The sequence below is a fragment of the Carassius auratus genome, chromosome 27, assembly GCF_003368295.1.
Source record: "Carassius auratus strain Wakin chromosome 27, ASM336829v1, whole genome shotgun sequence".
Lineage (NCBI taxonomy): Eukaryota > Metazoa > Chordata > Actinopteri > Cypriniformes > Cyprinidae > Carassius > Carassius auratus.
In genome coordinates, this window is record NC_039269.1 from 2,335,598 (window position 1) to 2,353,453 (window position 17,856).

Consider the following 17,856-nt stretch of genomic DNA (forward strand, 5'->3'; position numbering starts at 1 on the left):
AAAATGTATTTCACAAGAGCACGAGTGCAGGTTTACTGTATATCAGAACTGCTGTAACTGAATTACAAATTGAAGAAGTGTGTGTATAATAATGTGTATATATTGTCGCAGTTACCTGTGAATTCGATTACCAGGAATTTCATCAAGTATATTGACGTTTTATGATTTAAAGTTTTACAATTACAAAAATGTTCCACAGTGACTTTTATTTTGACAAAACATCTGAGCGAAGCCCCCCGGAAACGACATCAGCCTCCACTAGCAACAGTGTCAAAGCGTTATACCGTTTCAGACAGAAAATCAAAACAACACACGACTGTCTTATTTCACCAACGACGAACGAAATAATCGCCGTATTCTAAACTTGTACTGCAACGGGACCTTGGTTTTCCACGGGACCTACGGGCGGCCCAAACACAGAGGAACGCGAATGATGGCGAATTACCGGGCGTTTCACAGCCAGCTCGCGACCATCATGGAGACGCTGACTCGTGCGGCGGTGGCAGAGATCTGCGAGCTCGTTGACGACGGTTACGCGGTTTTACACATCGAGATCTCACGCCACCAGAAAGAGAACGAGGAGCTCCGACGGAAACTGCAGCTCATAGAGTCCATCGTCGCGGCGCGGGGGTACAGCGACGAGACACCCGTGGCGCGCGACGGTCGGTGTGATGGTAACCTGAGTAACGTTACTCGCGAGTCGCTAGTGGGCAGAAAAACGCAAGAAGACGAAGAGTCCACCAGCCGACGTAAAATGGTAGAGGTAGGGGACCAGTTGTTTTGAGTATTTTATAGTGCAAGTAAAAATATATTTGCAAAAACAATTATTATTTGTTGTCTTTCGGATTCCAGATGCGTGAGCTTCGCGAGGAGGGAGAGTTGATCCAAATGCAGATCAAAGAGGAAGGTCTCGAGCAGCCGCCGCTGGGAGGTGACGTGCCTTGGGTCATTCCTGTTATGCATTACCACTCAAACTCACTAATTTTAAAAAACTATGTGCTTGTGATGTAATTCAAGGAAACATATTTAAATGGTTTTTTTAATGGTTCACCAGACTTTTATTTTAAAATTTAAGCAAATGTCACTCTTCGCACAATGAATGGATTATAAGACAAATCATAATTTATATTTAAACATAATATGAAAATCAAGATTGTTCATTAATTATGAAACAACTTCCATTTCAGCTATAAAACAGCTCTTCATAACACAACAATGCCATTATTTAAGTCAATGTTGATTCAGTCTGTCAGTTCATGAATTATGAAATGAATTATGAAATTACGTCAGATGCATCTGGGCAGAAGACAACAGTGCTATAAAGCAGCTCTGCCAAAGACAGTACTGTTATTGTTCAGCTCAGTTCAGGTCAGGTGTTTATGTTCTTATCAGATAGTGTAAGTACAGTTAGATCAATAATATTTTTATTTCAGCTTCACAATAATAAACAGGAAAATAACATTATGGTAAAATGACCTCAATTTCAGCTATATTCAGTTTGAACAACAGCTTCAGTTTCAGCTGTAAAGCAGCTCTACAGACAATAGTTTCATTATTCTTTTCAATTTAGTTAATGTTAATTAAGGTTGATTCAGTTCAGTTCAATAATAGTGTTAAGGATGCAGTTCATTAATTATGAAACAGAGCTATAAAGTAGCTCTACAATAAAACAATAGTGTCATTATACAGCTCAGTTCAACAACAGTGTCAGTGTTGCAAAGTTCATAAATTATTAAATGACTCGATTCATTTCTGTTATAAAGCAGCTCTACAGAAGACAATAGTGTCATTATTCAGTTCAGATTTGTGTGCTTGTATCTGATCGTTTCAGTACAGTTAGATTGATATTATTTAATGTATATTAATTGTTTAAGGTCCAACTTACCAAGCCAAAGATGATATGTATTCATACTAACTTGCATACTGCACATATGTTTATTGCCCTTTTGAAATATTAACATCTACATTTAGTTTATTCAAAGCGACTTACAAAAGAGGATAATAGAAGCAATCAAAACTAACAAAAGAGCAATAATATGTAAGTGCTGTGACAAGTGTTGGTTAGCCAAACACATAATAAATAACAAGATGGAATAGAAAAAGAAGAAAAAAATGCTAGTGTTAGAGGCTCTTTTTTTCTTTTTCTTTTTTAGAGGGTCAAAAGAAGATGCAAGAGATGTGTTTTTAGCCGTTTCTGGAGAATTTTATGTAAACGTCTGTGGTGGTTTTGCAGCTATTGGTAGCCAGAGGTGTAACATGCATTCTTTTCAGCTTGTGAAAGACTAATCTTGCAGCTGCAAATATAATATTTACTTTCAGTAATTCTTTCATTTTTGCAGTAGGTTTAAATATTGGTCTTACTGTGTGTTTCTCAACAGATGATGACGACGATGAGGACGAAGGTGAAAGTGTTTCTGCAGTAACTCACGACTCTCCGAAACCAGATGTTGCCGAACTCTCGGGGCAGGAATCTCACACACACTCACACTCCCCTGATCATGACACGCACTCTCACACACTCACGTTTGCAGACACACACTCCGGCGCTGATGAGTCCCAGCACTCCAGCGTCGACTTGGCTGCTTCAGATAATGCTTCCTTCTCCCTCGCACAAACCTCGTCAGATACCCGCGCTTCCCAAGTCCCTCGAGTGTTTCAGGAAGACTTGTGCTTGAAGGCTGATATGGATCTGGTATCTGACTGGGCCACACACTCTGTCCGTGACACACTCACACACTTGCAGAGCTCTCCACAGAGGGTTGGCGGGTCTGACTCTCTCGTATCCCATAATTCTCCCTTGTTTGCAGCACAGCGGCTCGTTGCTCTGGGTAACGTCTCAGGACTGGGTCTGTATGGCCGGATGGGCGCTTTACGGACAGGTGGAGCCGGCAAGCGACACTTCATATGTTCGATCTGTGGCAAGAGTTTCACAACGTCGCAGAGTTTGGACACACACATGCGCATTCACACTGGAGAACGACCGTACCGCTGTGAGCAGTGCGGGAAACGCTTCACACAGTCCGGACACCTCACGGCTCACCAGACTGTCCACACTGGAGAAAGACCATACGAATGCACCCGCTGTGGAAAACGATTCGCAGGGAAACAGTACCTCCGCATACACACCAGGAAACACCATCCTGACTTGCATGCACTTTCCCATATACAAACTCACACACTGCAGGACACGCTTCCCTGAAAGATGCACAGGCTCACAACAGAGAATGAAGGACACCATTTTTGATGTTTGTTTAATATATTTTATATATTCTGTTCCAAGTGTATTTTTGCAGTGTTCCGGCACTTATTTTAACAGGTAATTTTGCAGAAACTAAAGCAGTGAAATGCATTATGTATACATACTGCAGGGAGACCATGTGAAAGCCAACATTAGAAAGCTGGATTGAGCACATTCAGATTCTGAGACCTTCAATATGAAATACTCCGTTTTACCTGAATAGCAAATGTACATAAAATGTACAGGATGATGTGTTGTTTGAGGAGTTTGTTATGATCTAAATTAGATATAATTATAGATTATACATTTTTATTTGCAGGAAGTCACAGCAAAAACACTAACTGGATTTGTCTGTGTTGTATTTAATAGGAATAAATGGTTAATTGAGGAATTTTATCTTCAAGTCTTACTTGTGACTTGTCACTTTAATTTTTTTTAGGTTGTAGATGTTTTTAAAATATTCTGTGGGATGTTATATTGATACTATTGTAATGCTTCTTTGAAGGAGAAAAATAGATTCTACTTCAGTAATGAACAAAGATATAACAATTGACAATTTTATTGGAATATTTATTTATGAAAAAAGGAGAAAGGACCAGCCAAACTTAAAAAAAGTCTGGAAAATACGGTAATGATCCTTTCAACATAAAGATGTATTTCTAACAAATTAACGTGAACAAAGATGGTCATATGGTGTGTCAATGGAATAATTAATAAGGCTTACAAATTGTTACAATCAATGATTCTTCTAAATGAATTCTACTTTTAATACATTTTATTTGCTTGAGATTATAACTCTAAAAAGGCATGCCAATAAAATGAAAATCATTTAATTTATTGTTTAGAGAGTAGAACCACTTGACCCGACACTGGAAAAGCACTGAATGTGTAAAAGGTCTGTAATCTATTATGCTGGATCATTCAATTTCACTTGTGCATCATATTAAACCCAAAACCCAGCATAGAGAGGTTGAGTGAATGTGGCCTGTACTCTGTGAATGAGGGTCATTGTGTCAGAGACGCTGTAGAAGGACAGAGTTCCTGCACCGTGATCCACATACACTCCTATTCTAGAAGATCTGGAGACCTCAGGGAGATAACTCCTTTTATAATTGTGCAAGAATGAAAAACTGCCACTGCAGGTCAAACACCAATATATCTACCTGACCACTGATATATCTACCTGACCACTCCACTCAACCTCCCAGTAACAGCGTCCACACACACTCTCTTCACACAGCACCTGATACCAGTGATTAAATCTGTCTGGATGATCAGGATATGGCAGTGTTTTGTTCGTTAGTAACCACTCTGTTCATCTCAGAAAGCTTGAGGTAATCATGAGCTGTGTTTGAATCCAAAGTAAATCGTTGATAATCAAAAAAAACAACAACAACAAAAAAACTAATTTCAGTCAGTAATTATAAATGACAATCATTAAAACAGCAAATTAGTTTGTTATTTTCATGTTTATAATCATGAAATGTGATGGATGTTGTGCATTGATGCAATCAAGAATAACACTTGGATGGAGCATGTTTCACATTTTTCATTTGTTATAACTTCAGCAGTATTATGCAGTGCTATTATTATTATCAAATGTACCTAATATTTCAAAGACGTAAGATTGTATAGTCCGTATTAAATCTGTAAAATATTAGGTAAATTTGATAAAAATACAAGGTGTAGTCCGTAAAGTTTTGATTTTTTTTTTATATTGTTAAATGCTTCATTCTTAGCAAGAACACATAAAATAAAGTTGAAAAAATTAAAACAACTTATTTGACTGTGATTAAAAAATCTGCCATATTAGAATTACTGGATTGCATTTACACTGAAGATTTTGATAGTGTGAAAAGTAAATAAACAACTGAGACCAATATTACTAAATTTGGGAAAAAAATGAAATTATATTTTAAATGTAAAATTAAAACCGCCAGTAGGTGGCAATAAGTCACATTTACAAGGAAAATAACACATGGTGAAACATGTTACATACATGATTACTTGTGTGATTTGTTCTTTTTAATTTAAGCAATCCTCCCACAAATGCTGTTTTAAGTGAGAAACCACAATAAAGTGGAGGCAGAGTTTGAGAAGGAATTGCATAAACATATACAATACAAATACATATACAAATATAAATATTAAATAAATATAATATAATATATTAATAAACAAAGACAATTCCAAAAAAGATGGGACACTGTACAAACTGTGAGTTACAAAAGAATGGAATAATTTTATTTAATTTTATTTAAAGTCTCATAAACGTGTATTTTATCCACAATAGAATATAGAGAGCATATCAAATGTTAAAAATGAGACAATTTGAAATGTCATTCCAAGTATCGGCTCATTTTGGATTTCATGAGAGCTACACTTAATAATAATAATTCCTTACATCTCTATAGCGCTCAAACTGCTTTACATAGTCGGGGTGTATCTCCTCACCCACCACCAGTGTGCAGCATCCACCTGGATGATGCGACCGCAGCCATAGTGCGCCAGAACACCCACCACACACCAGCTTACTGGTGGAGAGGAGACGGAGTGATGAAGCCAATCAGCAGATATGGGGATTGTTAGGAGGCCATGATGGTCAGAGGACAATGGGCAAATTTAGCCAAGCTGCTGAGGTCACACCTCTACTCTTTTCGAAAGACATCATGGGATTTTTACTGACCACAGAGAGTCAGGACCTCGGTTTAATGTCTCATCCAAAGGACGGCTTATTGACAGTATAGTGTCCCCATCACTACACTGGGGCGCTAGGACCCACACAGATCACAGGGTGAGCACCCCCTGCTCGCCTCACAGGTAACAATAAGAGGCCAGAAAAGTTAAATGTACATGTAAGGAACAGCTGCTGGACCAATTTGCAATTTATTACGGTCAATTGGCAACATGATTGGGTATAAAAAGAGCCTCTCAGAGTGGCAGGATCACCAATTCCCCCAATGCTGCGGCGAAAAATAGTGGAGCAATATCAGAAAGGAGTTTCTCAGAGAAAAATTGCAAAGAGTTTGAAGTTATCATCATCTGCAGTGCATAATATCCAAAGATTCAGAGAATCTGGAACAATCTGTGCTTAAGGGTCAAGGCCGGAAAACCATACTGGATGACTGTGATCTTCGGGCCCCTAGACAGCACTGTATCACATACAGGAATTTTACTGTAATGGAAATCACAACATGGGCTCAGGAATACTTCCAGAAAACATTGTCAGTGAACACAATCCACCGTGCCATTCGCCGTTGCCGGCTAATACTCTATAAGTCAAAGAAGAAAGCCATATCTAAACATGATCCAGAAGCTCAGGCGTTTTCTCTGGGCCAAGGCTCATTTAAAATGGACTGTGGCAAAGTGGAAAACTGTTCTGTCGTCAGACCAAATTTGAAGTTATTTTTGGAAAACTGGGACGCCATGTCATCCGGACTAAAGAGGACAAGAACAACCCAAGTTGTTATCAGCGCTCAGTTCAGAAGCCTGCATCTCTGATGGTATGGGGTTGCATGAGTGCATGTGTCATGGGTAGCTTACACATCTGGAAAGGCACCATCAATGCTGAAAGGTATATCCAAGTTCTTGAACAACATGTGCTCCCATCCAGACGTCGTCTCTTTCAGGGAAGACCTTGCATTTTTAGTGAATTGTTGGCCTTCTGGAAAGTATGTTCATTTACTGTACATGTACTCAATACTTTGTAGGGGCTCCTTTTGCTTTAATTACTTGCTCAATTCAGCGTGGCATGTAGGTGATCAGTTTGTGGCACTGCTGTGGTGGTATGGAAGCCCAGGTTTCTTTGACAGTGGCCTTCAGCTCATCAGCATTTTTTGGTCTATTGTTTCTCATTTTCATCGATTTTTGTCATGGTGTAGCCGTTAGGGCCAAGGGAGGTGATAGGAAGGCATAGGCGTAAACCAGGATAAACCAGTGTTTTTTGTTATTATTATTAGCACAAATAGCAACATTTGGGGGTGTTATCTACAAAATAAGTGAGTACATTGTACAATTACAGGGGAAAACAATTGAGCAAAAACTAAATTATTAAAACAAATTACTAATACTTTACACAGTGACTAATTTTGTGTCTCAGTGTCTTATATTTGAAACTTTAAATGAGAGTTACTGATGATTTGTTGAAAAGATGATGATTCAGCTTCACTAATTAACAGACTGTTAAATGACTATTTTATTGGATATAAACATTGTATATGAACAAATAAGAAAAAATTAATTCATTAGTTTAGTTCATTATTAGTTCATTATTAGTCTGTTCTTTTCTAAACCATTTAACCTGACAGTGGAAAAGGGAATGTGTAAGTTCTATAATCTATTATGTTGTTGGATCACACAAATCTTTTTTTTATTTCTTTATAACAATTTTTATTATACAGATAAAAAAAGTTTACATTCATTAAGGAGACAAGCTAAAAGAGAAATCATTGTCTGCAATTTTATCTTTATACACATTCCTTTCCAACATATAACTAAATAAGGAAAGAAAAAAGAATAAAGGACCACAGCAACAACAGAGTAACCAACCAACAGTCTCTACAAGCAATTATACAAAAAAATAAAAAAAATAAAAAAAACCTTCATTGGGAATAGTATGACATATGCAAACCCAAAAAAAATATATGTACACAATACATCTGTTTATGAGGAGAGAAAAAAAATAAAAAAAAGCTTGCTCATCCATGATATATTTAGTCAGAATCTAGTGAGGATACTGGATCACACAACTCTACTTGTGCACCATAGTAAACCCAAAACCCAGCATAGAGAGGCTGAATGAATGTGGTGTGTACTCTGTGAATGAGGGTCATTGTGTCAGAGACGCTGTAGAAGGACAGAGTTCCTGCACCGTGATCCACATACACTCCTATTCTAGAAGAGCTGGAGACTGCAGGGAGTGTAATACTACCACCCCTGTGCAAGAATGAACAACTGTAGTTAGAGCAGGACAAACTCCAGGACAAATAATAAGATCCAAAGTCACATTTTCTAGCCCGTCCCTTCCTGCTGATGCTCTTATATGACACTGATATATAGACAGAACCTTTCCTCTCAACCTCCCAATAACAACGTCCATTCAAACTGTTAAAACTCAACACCTGATAAAATGATCAAATCTGTCTGAATGATCACGATGTGACTGGTCTTCCCTCATGTTAGTAACCACTCTGTCCCGCTCAGACAGTTTGAGGTAATTATGAGCTGTCTCCCAATCCAAAGTGATCTGCTGGTAATCTAAAAACAAAACATATTTGAATCAGTAGATCTGCAAATTGGCTTGCTGTTTTTCATTTTTTTGTGATTGAAATGTGAAAATAATAAATAAAAACTAAAAAATAATGTACCCTTTTTATTTGTTATAATTATATGCCTGTTACTAGATTAGTCTGAATGTGTATTACATTTTATTTTTCTTATGTCTCTTGAATACTTTTCATAGACTGTATTGTCTGTAAAGTTTTGGGTATTCTGTTTAAATGCTTAATTCTTAACAAGTCTACTATGTATAATTTGTTTCCTAAATATTGCAAGTTGCTTTGTATATTTGTGCTCCATAAATGAACACAGTAACTATGAACAGAGAATTACATTAAAATGCATTAGTTCTAAACACAGCAACAGAATATAATGTTGTAATATCCCCACCAACTGACAGTCTCTCTGGAGTACATAAACAAAGAACCATAGTGAAACAGTGCTGGTGGACTATATTAGATTTGGACTAAGACAGTTTTGTTTGAGGAATAAAATGCTATGTAGTAAAAAGTAAAGGTGATTTTCACACGTTTCACAGTTATTCATTCTATTGATTGGGCCTGTTATTAAAGGGTTAGTTCACCCAAAAATGAAAATTATGTCATTAACAACTCACCCTTATGCTGTTCCAAACACGTAAGACCTCATTTTATCTTTGGAACACAGTTTAAGATATTTTAGATTTAGTCAGAGAGCTCTCAGTACCTCCATTGAAGCTGTGTGTACGGTATACTGTCCATGTCCCGAAAGGTAAGAAAAACATCATCAAAGTAGTCCATGTGACATCAGAGTGTCAGTTAGAATTTTTTGAAGCATAGAAAAAACATTTTGGTCCAAAAATAGCAAACATGACAACTTAATTCAGCATTGTCTTCTCTTCCTTGTCTGTGTGACGGCTTCAAACGGTTTATTGAATCGAACTGTCCGAAAAAACTACTGGTGAGACGAACACCGATGCAACCGGTTCTTCACTCGTGAACGAGTCAGTCTATTGTTCTGGCTCGGCTCGGAGTTCATCAAAGCAGTTCAGTCAATGTACTGTTTGAGTGCATGAATTACTCCGGGATATTGGTTTGTTTGAACTCAGAGGGAGTGTCAGCCACATTAAAAAAAGTTTACATCTTAAGTCATTTGTGGATTAATGCGTATTAGAGATGCGAACTGTTTAAAACGATTCAGTTCGATTTGGTGAACTAATGATTTGTTCGCAAACCAGACTGCTTTTATTTGAACTTTCTCTCACAACAGACATGGAAGAGAAGACAATGTTGAATAAAGTCGTCGTTTTTGCTAATTTTGGACCAAAATGTATTTTCGATGCTTTAAAAAATTCTAACTGACACTCTGATGTCACATGGACTACTTTGATGATGTTTTTCTTACCTTTCTGGACAAGGACAGTATACTGTACACACAGCTTCAATGGAGGGACTGAGAGCTCTCTGACTAAATCTAAAATATCTTAAACTGTGTTCCGAAGATAAAAGGAGGTCTTACGTGTTTGGAACAGCATAAGGGTGAGTTATCAATGACATAATTTTCATTTTTGGGGCGAACTGACCCTTTAACAGTGTAAATGAACAAATAAGACAGTCATGTTTCCCTATAGCGAATTCAATCAAGCAAACTGAATTAACACTGTGATTTTTCAGTATTCATAAATAGACTCTATCTATGAACTCAAAATAACTTACGTTGTAGAAACTCATTCCTGCTTTCATATTCAGGAGTGGGAAACATCTTTATATATCGCACTATGAAAAATCAACAGACAAATTCAATCCAAAAATATTTCAGTTTCATCTACCTATTTAATACAATGTTTTGAAGGATTATGGTTTATATTATATTATAATTACATTGACTTGTTTTGAAGATTAAATTCATGTCTCAGTACTTTACCTCTCCTAAGTATTTTTTCTTCTTCTTCTTTAAAAACATCCTGAATTGTCTCTTCCATTTGATTTAAAAAAGCGGTCAAATCGTCAAAAGAGAGACAAGAACTGACAGCGATGCTAGATGATTTCTCAGGTGCAGGAGGGACATTGTAAGACTGGAAACTCTACACAGACACAAAAACAGAAAATCAGATACCAGAAAATATTTAATGAGATTCCTGAATGTTGCAGTGTTTTAAATACCTTACTAGCACTAATGCTCCATTTTTCAGATCTGTTACCTTGAGGAAGTGGATGTGACCAGTGTGTGAAAACTTCTCCAGATCAGTATCTCTCCTCTTCAGATCATCGATCTCCTGCCTCAGTCGCTCAAAGAGTCCTTCAGCTTGATTTACAAGAACCTTTTCCTGATCTCTGATCAGCTGTGTCACCTCAGAGCGTCTTCTCTCAATGGAGCGGATCAGCTCAGTAAAGATCCTCTCAGTGTCCTCCACTGCTGTCTGTGCTGAGCGCTGTTAGGACACACACAGAGAGAGAAGCATTAGAATCAGTCCATTCACTCAGCTCTTACTGCTGCCTCACACAGCCTGTTCCCCACAGTGTTCTTCAGTGGGACTGAAGGAGCTACAGCACTGGCTCCTCACTGACTGACTGGAGAAGAGTCCTAACTGAGTCTCAAACAGCTCTTCTTCAGCAGACAGCAGTTGTTCTTCTGCTCAAAACTCACCTTGTGAGACTCTACAGTCTCTCTCAGCTCCTCAAGCTCTGTCTCTTTCTCCTGGATTTTCTGCTTGAATGTTTTCTGGGTCTCTTCCAAGAGTTTCTGTAAGAAGTAATATATGAAACTGAAATTCACAAAATTATTACAGACAAGATGGTAAGAATACAGATCTAGGGCTGGATTCACAAAGCATTCTTAAGAATAAAATTCTTCTTAAACTGCCAATTTATTCTTATTTTCTTACTTAAGAAAAAGATAAGAATATTTCGTATTCCCCAAAAAATCTTCTTAAGAATGTTCTTATCTTTTTTCTTAAGATTGTTGTTAAAGGGGGGGTGAAATGCTATTTCATGCATACTGAGTTTTTTTACACTGTTAAAGAGTTGGTTTCCCATGCTAAACATGGACAAAGTTTCAAAAATTAAGTTGTACGTTTGAAGGAGTATTTTTGTTCCCAAAATACTCCTTCCAGTTTGTCACAAGTTTCGGAAAGTTTTTTTCGAGTATGGCTCTGTGTGACGTTAGATGGAGTGGAATTTCCTTATATGGGTCACGATCGTGTGTTGGAACCACAGGCGATGAGTAAAACTGCTTAAAATATCTCTGCCTCCTTGTTAGTGCATCTGCCTCCCATGCTGGAGACCAGGGTTCGAGCCCCGCTCGGAGCGAGTCGTTGTTGAATTCGGTACAGACTATCTTTCTCTTATGAATATAATAAAACTAAAGACTTTTTGGAGTTATAAGGGATGCAGTACTACTCTATAGGTACTCAAGATTAACAGGATATTGAGTGAAAATGAGCATTTCACCCCCCCTTTAAGACAAAACAATTCAAATTTTTGAAAAGAATCTTCTTAAAAATCATCGTAAATAACTTCTTAAATTTAGGACAGACCCAGACTTTTCTTAAATCCCAAACAATAATAATTATTTAATGAATTTATTTGGTTATTTCAAATTAATTATTATATAGGGATTAAAACAACATCTACATATAATACACAAGTTTTCTGAAGGGACAGTGATGACTGTTAATGTAAACATGATCGCTCATGTTTGACCTGTGTGTGACGCTGCCTTTTGCTGACTTCAAAACTCATTATCTTTAATTGAACACGTTAATTTGAGTTTATAAATACATAATCTTTGGCAGTATTCAGCGCATATGAATGCTCACAAAGCATTTGCTGTAGAAGCACGGACTTAAATACTGGAAGCTTTCACTCAGATGAGAGTGCAAAAACACTGCACAAAAATGAATGAAACATATCGCTCCAGCTTAAAACAGGCTATTTAGACTATTTTAAAAGTATTTGTTCAAAAACAGGCCGCATTAAAAACGTTAAGCTGAGCTCCAGTCAAAGTCTCGACAAAAAAATACAGTCTATTGTGCATGCTTATTATGATTATTAGGGTAATCCACAGGACTTGGGCGCCGAGTTGCATTCTGGGACGTGGCGGCCATGTTGCTGGCCTCGCGAATGTAAACATACAGCAAGTTGAACGAGAAGAGCTTGAACCTTTGAGAAAAGGTTGTGGGATTTATGCAGGGATCGGTATGTGGACAAAATCGGCACTATTAACGGCTTCCTTGTTTGTTTTGTGAGAAAAATATCATGTTAAACTTTCAATTTCCCTTATTTTCATCGTTGACTTAAGCTATATAAGTTAATATTCAGATGTTATGGTCTTCGTGGTCGTGCCTCCAAGCAGGAAAGCGGTGGAAAGTTAATTCATTCTCATTTTATTTTCCTCATGGCGATTATGTGTTGCGCTATTACACCACACAATACAGCAACGGTTTACAATGGTTGAAATAGATTTTTAATTAATCAAATGAAGACACACTTGGAGTATGTCTTGACACTGCACAGCAGTCCGAGTAACAGTAAAGGAGGCCATCAACATGGCGGCGAGTTTAGCAGCGCGTCATGTATTCATTATTTTGGCTGTTCTTGTTCTTAAGAATATATTTGAGAACTTATTAAGACTTTTTCAAGAATTGCACTTAAGAACATTCTTACGAACATTGTGGAATTTATCGTAAGAAATTTCTTAATTTATTTCTTTAGAAGATTTTCGTGAATCCGTTCACGAGTCAAGAATCGGTTGCATCGGTTTTTCGGATCACCAGTAGCTCTTTCGGACAGTTCGATTCATTAAACCGGTTGAAGAAAACGGTTCACCGGTTCTTTTGCGCTCTACGTAATGGCGTCATTAGCGATGATTGCCCTTGATTCAAGCCTTCGGTTTACCTGGGCTCATAACATTAGCACAGAATCAGTTCAGAATCAATCACCAAAAGAATCAGTTTGGTTTAGGTGCTATGTTTGCCGGCAGAGAATGTCTAATGTGGCAAGAAGTTTCACTCTCACTACACTTCCGGCTTCTTAACTGGTTGCAGTTCCACTCTGATTCCATATGAAGGCACTCACAGGACAGGAGTGCAGAATGAATGAAGGTCAACGGTGGTATACCCCTCAAAATCCACTTTTCTCAAGATATAATTTTTTGTCTAGTAATTTGAATGTTGTATTCGAAAGGAGATCCAAAGAAATTACACATTGCATGGTGTTAGATTTTTTATAGTCACTTAATTGATTTTAAAAAGTCTTTTAAAATGTCAATGACATCAAACACATTCACATTCATTAGCAGAATGCTAGCGTGTTATGGGCAACAACAACTCGTTCATTCAACTTTCGACCTATAACACATGTTGAACTTGCCAAACCTACAATCAGATCTGATATTTGTCAATGGCAATTGGGTGAAAGGGACAAATTTAGCTGTCTAGCCCCATAGACTCCCGTTCATTTTGCACTCATGTTGATCACCCCCAGTGGAACTCTGGTGGTACTGCATCCAAAGTTCGGTACAATAGGACTTAATAAGGAGTGGGAAGGCTCTCCGTAGACAGGCTCTGGTGTTGGTCTGCTTAACGGTGAATCACACATGCGCAGTATCATCAGCTCCTCGGTTCGCGATTCGGACACGTCTGACAGAAACAGTTCTTGACTAGTGAATGAGTCATTATCTGGCTTGGCTCAGTGTTCATCTTCAGTTCGTTCTTCACAGCAGTTCAGTCAGTGTACTGTTTGAGTAAATGAATTATGAATATTAATTAATATTGGTTTGTTTGAACTCAGGGGGAGTGTCAGCCACATAAAAAAAGTTAACAGCTTAAGACATTTGTGGATTAATGCCTATTGAGCCCCTTTCACACTGCACGTCGGACCCGCAATATTTCCGGAACATTGCCGGGTCGCCTTCTGTGTGAAAACAACCACGTCCCGGGATTGATTACCGAATTGAACCCGGGTCGGGGACTTAGTAACATTGCGGGCATAGGCGGAGTTTCACTTTTGTGTGTGTGTGTGGAGGGGGGGGGGCACCTACCAGCAGATGCAGTGTAGCAGTCGATTCTGTTCCCCTCGGAATGTCTGTTTCCCTTTACGCAAACATACTACAATTCTTGCGTAGTTGCAGAGTTACTATACGTATGATCAGAACTAGTGTGCGCAAGAAGCGTGACTGGATGTATGGCAAGTCAAATAGTTCAAAATACCGTCCTAAATCTTAAACTTGAAAATACATTTAAGACGAGAGGTTTTTCAACTTGAAATGTAAAAACATAAGACAAAAATAACGGAACAACTGCAAGATTAATAATAATAATAAAAAAAGAACATAAACGGGAGTGTGAGAATCATTTTACTATGCTGCAGTGTAGCAAGAAATTTGTCCCTTTTTGCTTTCCTTACATCCAGGTGTGTGTGGTGTATTTGCATGCGGGTATGTTGCCAAATCCGTGGAATTTAGGCTACTTTGGGAAAATGTTTGATTAACTATTTGGTTGGGTTTATTACACGGACGTGGCAACCCGAGGGGAAACAGACATTCAGAGGGGAACAGAATCGACTGCTACACCGGCCTTGGTTGCTGTGTCAGTAGCAGCAGTGGAATTGATGGTTGAAGTGCTAGAGTTAGAAAACTCCACACTTTTACTAGTGGGTTTATTTAAAAAAATGACGAATGTCCATTTTGTTTATTTAGCATGTAGACTAAAGCAGGAACAGAATGAGAAGAGAGTCCACTCGCGTAACTTACCGCGATACTTTGAAGTCCACCAAAATAAGCTTCTTTTTCAATATAGTAATTAAAAATAATTAATTCTAAACTTACTCATTATATCCACAAAAATTATAAGATAGGACAAATAAAATTAGAAAATATGAATTTTGTATTTATTTTTATTTTTCAAAGCACAAGACAGGCATTAATTGGCTCTGGCCCCCCCCAAACTCCGCCCATGATTGCGGGGTTCGACCCGGGACGAGCGCTGTGTGAACAAAAGCCAGAAGCCAAAATCTAGTGACCAGGGAACAATTGCAGGAACACTTTACCCCTGTATTTGCCGGAATGGCAGTGTGAAAGGGGCTTTGGAGACACGAACCGTTTAAAACGATTCAGTTTGATTTGGTGAACTGGTTCAAAAAGATCCGGTTACATTGAATGATTTGTTCGTGAACCGATATGATATGATAAACTGCTTTGTTTTGAACTCTCTCACAACAGACACGGAAGAGAAGACAATGCTGAATAAAGTCGTAGTTTTTGCTATTTTTGGACCAAAATGTATTTTCAGTGCTTCAAAATATTCTATCCGACCCTCTGATGTCACATGGACTACTTTGATCGATTTTTCTTACCTTTCTGGACATGGACAGTAGGCTATACCGTACACACAGCTTCAATGGAAGGACTGAGAGCTCTCGGACAAAAATCTAAAATATCTTAAACTGTGTTCCGAAGATCTTACTGGTTTGGAACGACATGAGGATGAGTTATTAACTACATAATTTTGAACTATCTCTTTAAAGCATGTCAACATATTCTGTTACACCAATTTCACAATATAATGATATTTTAAAAAAGCAAAGGAATGCTTTTATATATTTGGAATGTCTCAATTCTGATTTTGAAATCTATTTCAAAGTTGCATCCCATTTTTAAATCCATTTATATTCATATGGCTTCTGGGTTTTTAATAGTTATTGCTGTATGAGTGGGTAAGAGTAGTTTCTGTAACATGGTTTTCTTAAAAAAATATATAATAATTTTAATCTTATTTATTTATTTGTTCATTTGTTTATTTATTTATAATAATACCCATACCCTGGTGTGAAAACTTATTCTTTCCGATACCTAACACATTTGTTACTGTTAAAACAAATGTTATGACATCATAAGTTATGATATTATGACGTTAAGTCTAATAAACATGGGATGTCTTAAATAAAATTTTGAAATCTTATGCTAAAAGCAACACTGAAGTGTCATCATGTAGGCTTAATGTTAACAGGAAAAAATAAACATTGCAATGGCGCAATATGAACAATTATATAAATATAATATAATTAATGCAGATTGCAGGAATTAGCCAAACGTTGTCTGCTCTTACTTCATACCTGTTTCTCAGTCCTCTCGTCAGCAGGTGATACAGTTTCATGCTTTTTGTGTTCATCCAGCATACATAGCATGCATACACAGCACTGATCAGTGCGGCAGTACATTTCTAACAGCCTATCATGTAGAGTGCAGATCATCTCCCTCAGTTGTCCAGTGGCATCAGTCATTTTGTGTCTCTTTTTCGAGTGAAATTCTTCATGATGCTCAAAATGATCTTGACCGTAAGATTCCAGACACACCAGACATGACTTGATGGCTTTGTTTTTCTCCCCAGTACAGACATCACACTCCACATCTCCAGGTTCAGCATAACCGTGATCAAGTTGAGCAGCTTCTTGTTTTCTCTTCCTCAGATTCTCCACCACTTCAGCCAGCATGGTGTTTTTACCTAAGACAGGTCTTGGAGTGAAGGTCTGTCTGCACTGAGGACAGCTGTAAACTCCCTTCTGATCATCCTGATCCCAGTAACCTGTAATACAGCTTGTACAGTAACTTTGTCCACAGGGAATGGTCACTGGATTCTTCAGTAGATCCAGACAGATTGAACAGTTGAACTGGCCTTTAGCAACTGGAATACTGGATTCTGCCATTTTATTGCATGCGCATTGCACATACAGTCAAAAGTAAGCATACAACCAAAATCCCTCAAGGTACAATCTCGAAAGGACAATAAGTTTCGTTTTCCTGAACTTGAGAGTACAAGATTTACTGGTTCTGTGAAAGAGACATGTGCAAAACAGGCGTGTCTGCAAGCTGCATATACGCCTACATTTCTGAGTACACAGTCTACAGCATACTTTGAAATCATCTGGCAGCCTACTATTAAAAAAACATTTATAATAGCTTTCGAAATACCACTTTATGATGCTTTGATATGTTTGAAACTTTTGTTTAGAATCTTGCTAAATCATGTTATTTAAGGCTTGCAACACGTGACTTTAAAAAACTGAACAGATCTTAAAATTCTAGGCCGTTTACTGACTTTGTAACAGTCACAGAGGAAAAACTGTTCATCATACACTAAATGACTGATGATCAAACACTACCAGACTTTAAAATTGTTCTGATCACAGCAAACTCGTGCAGAAACTTGTTGCTAGAAGACAAGACTACTGAAAACAATATGTGTTCTAAAATCAGCTCATCAAAAACATGTTTGATATCTTCCGATCAACTGGATGGAATCAAAGAATCTGTGACCACTATTACATGGTGGAATTCTGCCTAATGAAGTACTGATTAGGTGATCA

At 37.7% G+C, this 17,856-nt stretch overlaps 1 protein-coding gene and 1 pseudogene across 1 annotated transcript; one reads left to right on the forward strand and one right to left on the reverse strand.

The window, feature by feature from the left end:
* The first annotated feature begins 10 nt into the window (after positions 1 to 10).
* LOC113045061 (zinc finger and SCAN domain-containing protein 12-like) lies at positions 11 to 3,621 on the forward strand. The gene is made up of 3 exons (XM_026205193.1): positions 11 to 763; positions 853 to 931; positions 2,379 to 3,621. The coding sequence occupies exons 1-3, from the start codon at positions 431 to 433 to the stop codon at positions 3,197 to 3,199; spliced, it is 1,233 nt and encodes a 410-aa protein (XP_026060978.1). The 5' UTR covers positions 11 to 430; the 3' UTR covers positions 3,200 to 3,621.
* Positions 3,622 to 7,646: 4,025 nt separating this feature from the next.
* On the reverse strand, positions 7,647 to 17,364 carry LOC113045067 (tripartite motif-containing protein 16-like; annotated as a pseudogene).
* Positions 17,365 to 17,856: the final 492 nt, after the last annotated feature.